The sequence below is a fragment of the Stigmatopora argus genome, chromosome 5, assembly GCF_051989625.1.
Source record: "Stigmatopora argus isolate UIUO_Sarg chromosome 5, RoL_Sarg_1.0, whole genome shotgun sequence".
Classification (NCBI taxonomy): domain Eukaryota; kingdom Metazoa; phylum Chordata; class Actinopteri; order Syngnathiformes; family Syngnathidae; genus Stigmatopora; species Stigmatopora argus.
The window spans coordinates 20,057,501-20,070,228 of NC_135391.1; the positions used below are offsets into that span (position 1 = coordinate 20,057,501).

Sequence of the window (12,728 nt, forward strand, 5' to 3'; positions counted from 1 at the left end):
ACACACGATCCGGGGGCGGGGCGAGCGCGCCGGCGAAACTTCCGCTCGGCGGAAGTTCCGTTTGGCCGTTCGGCGTTCGGCCGATTGACCGTTCGGTGGAACGTCCATTCGGCGACCTGTCCCTCTGTCAAACGTCCGTCGGCGAAACGTCTTTCAGCAAATCATCCGGCCATGGTCCAAATGGATTAGACGCTAGGTGCCACATACAAAATTTCTCAAATGAAATGAAACGGAATGTTTTTCAGAATGAGAAGCACAAACACTTGGGCGACGTGATAAAAAATGATGTGGAAGAAGGAATGCAGGTCAGGAGCTTTAGCATAGATATGACATCTTCAGTATATAGATGGCTGTTATCAAACGTGGGGCATGTTGTGCGAGTGTCTTTACACTGATGAGTTTACAAAGGCACGTGTGCTTTGAAACTGCTACAAATTGTTTGGTTTTCAACCAATTTTCTAATTTAAAAGATACAGTTAATTACCTGCATGCTTTAAAATATTAAGAGTTTTAAAGTGTGTCAATATTTCACAAGGTTCTCTATACATGTGATATCTGTGGCCCTGATTTTTGCCTGCCGCGATTAGGTGCGGGTGATACATGGCAAAGGGCGCGGCGTTTTTGCCCAGCGGACCTTCCGTAAAGGCGACTTTGTGGTAGAATACCACGGCGACTTGCTAGAGCCGGCCCAAGCCAAGCAGCGGGAGGCCTGCTACACCCGCCACCCCGGCACGGGCTGTTACATGTACTATTTCTGCTACAGGGGAAAGGCCTACTGGTGAGTTATGCGGGGTTATTTTGTCTTTTCTCGCAACTTCTATTCAAGCGACTTGATCCTCACGGAAAAGACAATTCCTTACTTATTTTATACATTTCTAATTTTAAAAAAATAATGGAAGGGGAAAAAGTAACATAAGCCGAGTTACCCAAGAGAATGTCCCTCATCTCTCGTTTTCTGAACTACTGTCAGAGCCATTATTCACAAATAGAGAGAACTGGGAACAGTTGCAAACCATTCCCAGAGTGGTCTGCCAGCTAAAATTACTCAGTGTGACAACGACTCATCCAGGAGGTCAAAAAAGAACCTAGAAAAACATCGAAAGAACTGCAGGCCTCACTGGCCTCAGTTAAGGTCAATGTGTATGACTCTACTATAAGAAAAACATTGGCCAAAGCTGGCATCCATGGCAGAGTTCCAAGGCGAAAACCAATGCTGTCCAAAAAAATAAGGGCTCGTCTTACATTTGCCATAAGACACCTAGATGATCCTCCACACTTTTGGAAGAACATTCTGTTTACTGATGAGTCAAAAGTTGAACTTATTGGAAGCTGTGGGGCCCGTTACATTTGGTGAAAAATGGCACAGCATTCCATCAAAAGAACACTATGCCAAAAGTAAAGCATGGTGGTTGCAATGTAATGGTCTGGGGGCTGCTTTTCTACCTCAGGACCAGGAGGATTTGCTTTAATTGATGGAAGAATGAATTCTGCTGTCTATCAGCAAATTTTGAAGGAGAACGTCCGGCCCTCAGTTCGTGTGCTCTCGGAGCATTCTGCATGAAAACGAACCAAAGCACAGGCCCACCTCTGATTGGCTCAAAAAAGACAAAGTTAAGGTTTTGGAGTGGCCAAGTCAAAGTTCGGATTCAAATCCTATTAAGGGGGTTGCCTTGGTAAATAAAATCATCATTTAGAAAGTGCATTTACTATTTCCTTGGGTTGTCTCTGTGTCAAACTAAAATTGGTTTGATAATCTGAAACCTTTGTGTGTGATAAATATGCAAAAAAACACAGAAATCAGGAAGGGGGCAAATACTTTTTCACGGCACTGTACGTGAGAAAAACATTCTCCAGTTTATGTACCTGGTAAAGGTCACAGTTAGCGGCTTGAACACTGCTAGGGAATGATCCTATAGTATCCGCATTTAAAATGTTCCAGGGTCTTCTTCCTCAGACAAATGCTGGTACAGTGGTACCTCTGCTTTCGAAATTAATTGGTATTTTGGATTTTTCATAAATTATGCAATAGTCATACCTCTACTTACGAATGCCCCCAGGTACGAAAGTTTCAGGTTACGATTTTTTTTATATGCAAATGAGTGACTCGAGATACGAAAAAGATCCAAGTTCCAAAATCCCCTCCCAAAAAATGTATTTCCTTATCCATTATTTTATTTTGAATTCCCCTTATTAAGCGATTAAAAACTACAAATGCAATGTGGCACATATTTACACACACAGAGGGCACACGTAAAAGTCTAAAATATACTATAAAGTGGATGGGCTCCCTCCGCCATCTGGCGGACGAACATGGTATCACATCTATAACGGCCGCAGAGGGAGCTATTTCAGCGGCGCAGGGCACATTTTCATGCTTTATTTATTTTAATAAATAAATAAATCATTTCCTTTATTATTTTGTCTCATTTTTGTGTTTCCTCAGATCTTTCATACAAAATTGGGACACTTTGACCAATTTTAAATGGTCTAGTTCAGGGGTGGCCAACTCCGGTCCTCGAGAGCCGCTATCCTGTGTGTTTTCCATATCTCCCTCTTCTAGCACACCTGAATCAAATGACCAACTCGTCAGCAAGCCATCCAGAAGATTGATACCGATCCTGATTATTTGATTCAGGTGTGTTGGTGGAGGGAGACATGGAAAACAGACCGGATAGCGGCTCTCGAGGACCGGAGTTGGCCACCCCTGGTCTAGTTGGTAGTTGTGTGAGGACCGTGGAACGAATTAGAGAGGTTACATATAAAATACACACTTATGAAATTTTCAAGTTACGAAAAAAGTCCATTTAATTTCGTAAGTAGAGGGACAACTGTATTTTATATGTAGATGCTCAAATTCGTTCAATTATGCTAAAAAAACCTTCCAACTAAACGCTTTAAAAATAAAAATGATCAGTGCCCCAATTTTGTATGAAAGATGTGAGAAACACAAAAAAGGGATAACATTATTTATTACTGTATTAAAATGAATAACGAGCATGCAAAAACATTTTCTTTTCGTGCAAGTTTAAGGAGGAAGCTCACCTTAGGCAACAAAGCACATGCACACATTTAAACAACTTCAAATATGAATAAAACAACTTGGCATTAATTAGAACTTACCGTATTTTCTCGATTATAACACGCAGATTTTTGCTATATAATTAATTCCAATAGATGGGGTGCGTGTTATAATCAATAACTAAAATAAATTACAAATTTTCGATCGAAAAAAGCATTGTCAAACTCACTTTGACGCACGGACATTGTGCAATTTCCAACTTTGAATTCAAAATACACGCATATTAAAGATCGTCAAGCCTCACAAACATCACAATCCTGCATTAATAAGCTGGAAAGTAGAATGGCGATAGAGACAAATGGTCAACGCCAATATTTTTCCTGTAACAGCATAAAAACACCATGAACTTACCGTCAGTAGTGCAAAATGGAAGCATCCATTTTGTATTGCATTCCAGCTCGCTGATTGGCTGATTTTCGGAGCCTGCCGCGCTCGGTATGATTATAAATTTTCGGTTTTACGTCATCTCGTAAAGCCGATCGAAAATCGGAAAGCCGAGACCACCACTGCCCCCCTCTAGCCTCGTACTCGTCTCAGTTCACCCTCTCTCAGTTCAGTTTTGGACATTGTACAAGCAACATGGCATCAAAACGAGCAAGTTATACCGCAGCGTTCAAAAGAAAAGTCATCAAAGTGGCAGAGGAATTGGGCAACAGAGAAGCTGGAAGAAAATTCGATATTAGTGAAGCTAACATCCGTGGTTGGAGGAAGAAGAAAGACTCATTATTGAAAGAAAAAGCAACAGCAAAAGCATCAGGACGTGGAAGAAAAGCAATGTTCCCAGAGTTAGAGAAAGAACTTCTAAAAACGATTGCTGAGAGAAGAGCTGCAGGGTGTGCCATCAACACAGTCGAGCTGCGTATCCTCGCCCTGAAAATCATGAAAAAAACCAACAAGGATTCCGGCTTCAAATCGTCTGCATGTTGGTGCTATAAGTTTATGCAACGGCACGACCTATCTGTAAGAAAGAGAACGTCAATTGCCCAAAGGATGCCGGAGGACTACGAACATAAACTGATGGAGTATCAGCGGTTCATAATCAAGATGAGGAAGAAGCACAGTATTGTCCTAAAAACCAATACCCCTCACACAACCCCCTTCATATAACCCTTCATCTATTGTCCTAAAAATCAATACCCCTCACCAAACCCCCTCTATAACCTTTCATCTATTGTCCTAAAATTCAAACGCATAACTCCACCCTTCATCAGTATTGTCCTTTAATACCATACCCATCACCCAATTCCTATCAATCAGTATATTTAGCACCCGACTTACTTTCTACCCCCTACTACTAAAAAAGGTAAGATTTCTGATTTTCGTCAGCGGGAAATTTTAGGTGCGCACTATATTCGATTACTGCGTTTTTCCAGATGTTTTTGGCCCAAAATTACCTGCGTGTTATTTTCGAGTGCGCGTTAAAATCGAGAAAATACGGTATATTTTTATTAAAATTTTATGCATATTTTTCCCCCGACATTTCATTTTTCACCCCTTTTATTAATCACCACTGCTTCTTACCTGTTTGGTTTTACGTTCCCCTTTGGTGCTGCTTTTTCAGAAATAATCGACTCCGTCCCTGTACCTCCCACATTTTCTTCCTGTAGCCCGGGGGTGGGGAACCTATGGCTCAGGAGCCATAGGTGGCTCTAACCTGTGAGCTATGGAAATCGATGTTCAGAGAGCCGAGTCCCCAACTCACCAATCGGAACGTCACGTTGGCACTGTGGCGATGACACTACCTCTAGCACTTTTTTAATCATTTTTTTCCCATCAGACACTTCTTTATGCATACCGTATTTTTAGCCGCAGTGTCAGTAACGAGTGCTATTTCTGTATTTTACACACAAAGGACGCACCGTTTTTATAGACGCAGCCAGGCATGGCAAAACATACACCAGCTTAAACATACACGCTACACCCACACGCTAAAAACACGTTTTTAAAAAGGCAACGGAAGCAAAACTGAGTTCGGTTGTACTTTATTTAGCCATTTTACAATGCACTCACGTCAACATCACCCACAAATCCATCAAAGTCATAATTTTCTGTGTCCGTATTGAACAATTGTCCAAATGAGTCATCGAAAACGCCGGGTCCCCTCTATTCGTTCTCAGAGTCACCGTTATTGCCATGTGGCTCCAAAGAGATGATGCCGGCTTTGGCAAAAGCTCGAACAACCGTGCAAGCAGACACAGGCGGCCACATTCCATTCGCAAATCGTAGTGTAACTAGCTGCCTTCCACTCTTCGTGAAGCTGTGTTCGCCAGCTACCATCCACTGTTCCCATCCCGCTCGCAACTTTGCTTTGAAAGCCCGGTTGATGCCAATGTCCAGCGGTTGGAATTCTTAAGTCAAGCCTCCGGGAATGAGGAATATATATATATATATATATATATATATATATATATATATATATATATATATATATATGTGTATATGTATATATATGTATATATGAATATGTATATGTATATATATATATATATATACCATCCACTGTTCCCATATATATATATATATATATAAATATATATATATATATATATATATATGTATATATATGTATATATATATATATATATATATATATATATATATATATATATATATATTTGGGGGTGTTATTGTTACTAAATTTGGCATATTTATCCCAATCTTTGGGTCATTTTTTTTACTAGTTTAAAAAAAACAGGGCATTCAAACTCATGCAACACGTGGGGTGCATTTTCAAACATGTAGGACAAAGGGCACCATGAGAAGTAGGACCACCGGGGCAGACAATGTTATCATGGCGGGTTAAGTAACTTTTCCCAAACTGAGGTCAAATTGAAGTTCGCAGAGATAGTTCGCAGTCTAGCTTTGAATGCTCTGTTGACGCCAACATCTAGCGGCAGGATTTCTTTTGTAAATCTAGTCGCAATGACGGAGAGCACCAAATTAGTGTGCTCACCGTCATACTGGGTGTATTGACAAAAGAACTATATATCCCAGCAGTCACTGCGCAGTACTTTTTCTATGGGAAAATGGTAGAGTCGGGGGCTTCTTGCCGTAGTTGAGAGCTGTAGAGGATGGTGTACCCAATCGACTGATTTATTTTATTTTATCGTGAAAACAATTTTAGTATTGGTCCATATATAAAGCGCACTGGATTATAAGGCGCCCTGTCTATTTTGGAGAAAATTTAAGACTTTTATATGCGCCTTATAGTCGTGAAAAGACGGTATTCTCATTGATTAGCAACAGCGTAATAATGTCAAAATAATCCAGATACAGTCATAGCTCTATTTACGAATGCCTGCAGGTGCAAAATTTTCAGGTTACAAAAGCTTTGTACATGCAAATGAGTGCCTCGAGATAAGAAAAAAATATCCAAGTTACGAAAAACCCCAAAAAGTACATACATTCCTTATTCGTTATTTTATTTTTAAAATGTTGTCGCGGATGTATTGATTCTCACTTTAGAAGCTCACTCCTCCGTATACTGGGCTCTCATTGGCTGTCTCACAACAACCATCAATTTCCTTTAACCCATTGTCTGCTTAAACTTATTTATGCTTGGGGATGCATGACTAAATGCAACACTCGGCAATACACGAGGAATTCAACGAGAAGGCAGCCGAGGAGGAAGCAGCCACTATTGCAACAGCACAAATAAAATTGAAAAAACGAACTTTCCGACTTTGTGGAAAAACATCCTGAACGAACTCTCAACGGAGCATTAGTAAATGCAACGCTCGGCAATACACGAGGAATTTTACGAGAAGGCAGCCGAAGAGGAAGCAGCCACTATCGCAACAGTGCAAATGGGGAAAAAAATGGGGGAGAAACGAACTTTCCGACTTCGTGGAAAAAACATCCTGAAAGTGTTCAGGTGTCGTGCCCACTTAGACGTTTGTCTTGTGCATTTTAGAAACACTATTAAAGTCCTCATAGGCAATCGTCCTTGTGGTTTTTTTCAAAATGTTCGTCATCCAGCACTGCAGAAGCAGGTAAGAACCAGTAGTGACTTATAAAATGGGTGTAAAATTACATTTTAAAGAAATATTAAAACGTTAATGCTTGTTGTTGATTAATGTTGTTGTTTGAATTCTTAATGCTGTTTATTAAATGTGTGTTCATGTTTGTGTGCTATCTCCGTTGCATCCTGGTAGCTTTCTCTTGTTCCCATGCGTTTTAACACGGGTTTGTATATATACTTATTCATTTTGTGACATTAATAAATAATTTTATGATAATTTTCTCTCAAAATTGTGTTTCTCACATCATTCTTGCAAAATTGGGACAAGTTGACCCATTTTTAAGGGTTTAGTTAGATGTGTGAGGACCGTGGAACGAATTAGAGAATTTACATATAAAATATACCTACTTACGAAATTTTCAAGTTACGGAAAAAGTTATGGAACCAATTAATTTCGTAAGTAGAGGTATGACTATCATCGTGATCAAATCGAGGTTCTGATTATTATATGAAAAAAGAAATCCATGATCTTTTTGCAATTGCATCCACACCTACCTTTAAGTCTGGATTGGGCAGTTTTAAAAACATACAATGTTATCATGGTGAGTTAAGTAAGTTTTCCCAAACTGAGGTCAAAAATCTCATTTCTTAAATATCACAAAACTATTTTTTTCCAATATTGTTCACTTATTTTCTAATTTAGTTTTTTATGCATGTCAGTGTGGATGCCACAGAGGAGACAGGGCGAATGGGCCGGCTTGTCAACCACAGCAAGGTGGGCAACTGCCAGACCAGGGTGCACGCTGTGGACGGTCGGCCTCACCTCATTCTGGTGGCATCCAGAGACATCTTGCCTGATGAAGAGTTTCTCTATGACTATGGCGACCGCAGCAAGGAGGCCATCTCAGCGCACCCCTGGCTTAAGCTGTGATGCTTCCAAAAAGACGCTGGATTTTTTTTACTGTTTTAATCACTCTTTTTAAGATACTTTTGTGATATAAATGACTTTTAAATGACCAAAAATATATATAAATATATATTAACATCCAAGTTTACATACAAAACTGTAAAAAAGATATGTACAGTGGGGCAAATAAGTATTTAGTCAACCACCAATTGTGCAAGTTATCTTACTTGAAAAGATTAGAGTCCTGTAATTGTCAACATGGGTAAACCTCAACCATGAGAGACAGAATGTGGAGAAAAAAAACAGAAAATCACATTGTTTGATTTTTAAAGAATTTATTTGCAAATTATGGTGGAAAATAAGTATTTGGTCAATACCAAAAGTTCATCTCAATACTTTGTTATGTACCCTTTGTTGACAATAACGGAGGCCAAACATTTTCTGTAACTCTTCACAACCTTTTCACACACTCGCTGGTATTTTGGCCCATTCCTCCATGCAGATCTCCTCTAGAGCAGTGATGTTTTGGGGCTGTTGTTGGGCAACACGGACTTTCAGCTCCCTCCACAGATTTTCTATGGGGTTGAGATCTTCTGAAGACTGGCTAGGCCACTGCAGGACCTTGAAATGCTTCTTACGAAGCCACTCGTTTGTTGCCCTGGCTTTGTGTTTGGGATCATTGTCATGCTGAAAGACTCAGCCACGTCTCATCTTTAATGTCCTTGCTGATGGAAGATTTTCACTCAAAATCTCTCGATACATGGTCAGATCATATGGATTTCTTTTCATTCTTTCCTCTACACCAGGGGTCTCAAACTCGCGGCCCTCGGGACGATAATTTGCGGCCCCCGTCTTAATATGAAAGATTAATGTTCGTGCGGCCCGCAAGATTGATATGAATGACACTTGTGTTCAGAGCTGAATTAACCAATCACGGTGAGGTATACGGCTCTGGAGGGCGGGACATCGGCCGGGCTGTCCAGTGCCTCGCTCACTCATTCATTCCTCCAATCAGCTGGGCGGAGGAGAAGCCGTGAAGCCGATCACTCCGCTCGGCGCGCACACTCCTCCGCTGCTCTCAGCATAGAACTGAATGAGGCGCTATGATCCGTGATCTAGCCTGTGTCAGTGTCTGTAGCCATCTCCGCGAGTGAAACTGAAACTTAACAGTAAGTGCGTTAACATGACATTTGAGAAATTCGGAGAACTGCCGTAATCCAATACGATCGGAGAGCAAAAGTGCGCATGCGCCACAGACCCGCGCGACTGAAAGTTAAGTTCAACCCGAGACTCATTCCAAGTGGAAACACATATTACAGAGCCCCAGAGATGTCTCTTTCAAAGTCTGCCGTGAAGAGAAAGGTCGGTGATGAGCACAGACAGTTTCAAGAAAAGTGGGGAGTGCAATATTTCTTTGTTGAACACAGGGGCAGCCCGACGTGTCTCATTTGCACTGAAAAAGTTGCGGTGCACAAGGAATACAATTTGAAACGTCATTATACTACGAGACATGCTGAGGAGTACGAAAAATACCAGGGAAATGAGAGAGACAACCAGGTTGCCAGTTTTACAACACGTCTTCTGAGGCAACAGGATTTCTTCAAGAAGGCTACCAAAGACAGTACTGCAGCAGTAGAAGCTAGCTACGCCATTTGTGAGTTGATTGCTAAAGCAGGAAAGCCATTCACAGAAGGTGAATTTATCAAAAAAGTGCATATTACAGCCTGCACATATTGTCTGTTCAGAAAAGTAAAGTCAGTTCAACCACATCAGCCTTTATGCCAACACCGTGGCAGAGCGCATTTCTCACCTGTCAAGTGACATTTATGATCAAATGTGTGAGAAAGCACAATGTTTCAGTGTATATTCAGTGGCTCTTGATGAGACCACAGACATCACTGACACTGCCCAGCTCGCAATATATGTCCGTGGTGTTGATGACAATTTTGAAGTAATGGAGGAGTTGCTCACAGTAATTCCAATGCATGGCCAGACCACCGCTAAGGAAATATTTCACCAGCTGTGTGATGCCATTGAGAATGCCGGTTTGCCATGGAAGAGCTTTGTTGGAATAACAACCGATGGAGCCCCATCAATGACAGGGAGGAAGAATGGACTGGTAGCACTTGTTCAAAAAAAACTGGAAGAGGAGGGTGTGGAGGAGGCCATAGCTCTGCACTGCATTATCCATCAGCAGGCCCTTTGCACCAGATGCCTGAAGTTTGACAATGTGATGTCTGTCGTTGTGAAATGCATCAACCAAATCAGATCCAGGGGCTTAAAGCACAGAAGGTTCCGTGCTTTTTTAGAGGAAATGGAGTCAGAATATGGGGATGTGCTCTACTTCACTGAGGTACGTTGGCTCAGCAGGGGAAATGTGTTGAAGAGATTTTTTGAGGTGAGAGCAGAAGTAAAAGACTTCATGGAGATAGACGGGGTTGCTGTTCCTGTGCTAAGTGATCCCAAATGGCTCATGGACTTAGCTTTTCTTGTTGATATCACACATGAGCTTAATGTACTGAACAAGAAGCTACAAGCCCAGGGGCAACTTGTCAGTGCTGCCTATGACAACGTGAGAGCATTCTGCACTAAACTTGTGTTATGGAAAGCCCAGCTCTCTCAGACAAACATTTCCCATTTCCTAGCATGCAAGGCTTTCGTGGATGCAGGCACACCATTCAGTGGTGAGAAGTATGTTGAGGCCATTTCGAAGCTACAGGAGGAATTTGATCACAGATTTGCAGACTTCAAGACACACAAAGCCACATTTCAAATTTTTGCGGACCCCTTCTCCTTTGATGTGCAAGATGCCCCTCCTGAGCTTCAAATGGAGCTCATTGACCTGCAGTGCAACTCTGCACTCAAAGCCAAGTTCAGGGAGGTGAGTGGAGAAGCAGACAAGCTTGGGCAATTTTTGAGAGAGTTGACCCCCAGCTTCCCTGAACTTTCCCGAATGTTCAAGCGGACCATGTGCCTTTTTGGGAGCACATACTTGTGTGTCTTCTCCACCTTGAACTTCAATAAGTCCAAGTATAGGTCCAGACTTACTGATGAGCATCTTCAAGCTCTACTGAGGGTCTCCACTGCTTCCTCCCTCAAGCCAAATGTGACTCAGCTATGTGAGAAGCGCTGCCAGGTCTCTAGCAGCAAGAAGTAGGCAAGAGAAGCCGTGTTCAGAATATTTCATGTTCAATGTTCCATTCAAGTTCAGAAAGTTAAAGGTTAAAGAGCTGCGCACAGACATTTGAAACAGAATAAAAATAATTCATTTTCTCTACTTAGCCAGTCAGTGTATATCTACTGCATGTATGCTCATTATTATTATTTTATTTTTGTATTACTGATTGATTTATTTTTTATCGATCTTTAAGTTAATTTATTTAAGTCATTATTTTTTTGTTAAAAAATAAAGATATTTGATAACGTTGGAATGTTTTATCAGCGCTTTTCTTGTGGAAATCCTGATGCGGCCCAGTCTCACCCAGACTCGGCCTCTAGCGGCCCCCAGGTAAATTGAGTTTGAGACCCCTGCTCTACACAGATCAGTCGTCCTGGTCCCTTTGCAGAAAAACAGCCCTAAAGCATGATTCAGAACCTGTGTTTCTACCAAAAAGTTCTATTTTGGTTTCATCTAACCATAACGCATTCTCCTAGTCCTCTTCTGGATCATCCAAATACTCTCTAGCGAAATGCAGACGGGCCTGGATGTGTACTGGCTTCAGCAGGAGGACACGTAGCCTTTGTTCATTCACTAGGTCCCCCTGTGTGGTTCTGGGATTTTTGCTTACCGTTCTTATCATTTTGACACCACGGGGTGAGATCTTGCAAGGAGCCCCAGATCGAGGGAGATTATAAGTGGTCTTGTATGTCTTCCATTCACTAATAATTGCTCCCACAGTTGATTTCTTTACCCCAAGCGTTTTACCTATTGCACATTCAGTGTTCCCAGCTTGGTGTAGGTCTACAATTTTGTCTCTGGTGTCCTTCGACAGCTCTTTGGTCTTGGCCATAGTGGAGTTTGGAGTGTGAGAGACTGAGGTTGTGGACAGGTGTCTTTTATACCAATAATGAGTTGAAACAGATGCTATTAATACAGGTAACAAGGGGAGACCTCGTTAGAAGTTAGACCTCTTTGACAGCCCGAAATCTTGCTTGTTTGTAGGTGACCAAATACTTATTTTCCACTCTAATTTGGAAATAAATTCTTTAAAAATCAAACAATGTGATTTTCAGATTTTTTTTCCACATTCTGTCTCTCATGATTGAGGTCTACCCATATTGACAATTACAGGCCTCTCTAAACTTAATCAGGTAGGATAACTTGCACAATTGGTGGTTGACTAAATACTTATTTGCCCCACTGTAATTAGGTACGTGGCATAATCACGAGTCAGGCAGTCTTAACTGTTGAGGTGGAAAGAGGAAAATGAAATTTGATCTTACTGAAATGAACTTTGTGTAGCCTAAAAATTTTTTTAAAGAAACATTTCTTCCATTGCCAATGTTTTTAGAAACAATAAAGTTTTATAAAAGTTTCTGTGTTGTCCTAAAACAAATTTAGTGTCTTTGTAGGGGGTGCTTTGCAAAGCACACTGTTCAAACTTTAAAATATTAGCCATGACAGATTGAAAGCGTGACCGGATGTTTGGTCGCCCGGACTTTTGGTAGAACAGGTTCAAATTATGACAGAGAGAGGGAGAGTATAATATCTAAATACTGTATTATGACAGAGAGAGAGAGAGTTTAATATCTAAATACTGTTGAAACCAGCTCTCAAAATT

General features: G+C 41.1%; 1 protein-coding gene across 4 annotated transcripts in view; it reads left to right on the forward strand.

Moving 5' to 3' along the window:
* Positions 1-12,482, forward strand: part of LOC144074127 (N-lysine methyltransferase KMT5A-A-like) — a 32,930-nt gene extending 20,448 nt beyond the window's left edge. For 3 of the 4 annotated variants that reach the window (XM_077600330.1, XM_077600327.1, XM_077600328.1), the window contains 3 exons: positions 246-305; positions 588-778; positions 7,761-12,482. In XM_077600330.1, the coding sequence (XP_077456456.1) occupies positions 246-305; positions 588-778; positions 7,761-7,971 (462 nt within the window). In that variant the 3' untranslated portion in view covers positions 7,972-12,482. The remainder of the gene's footprint in view (positions 1-245; positions 306-587; positions 779-7,760) is intronic. The other variant, XM_077600329.1, reaches the window with a different exon arrangement.
* Positions 12,483-12,728: the final 246 nt, after the last annotated feature.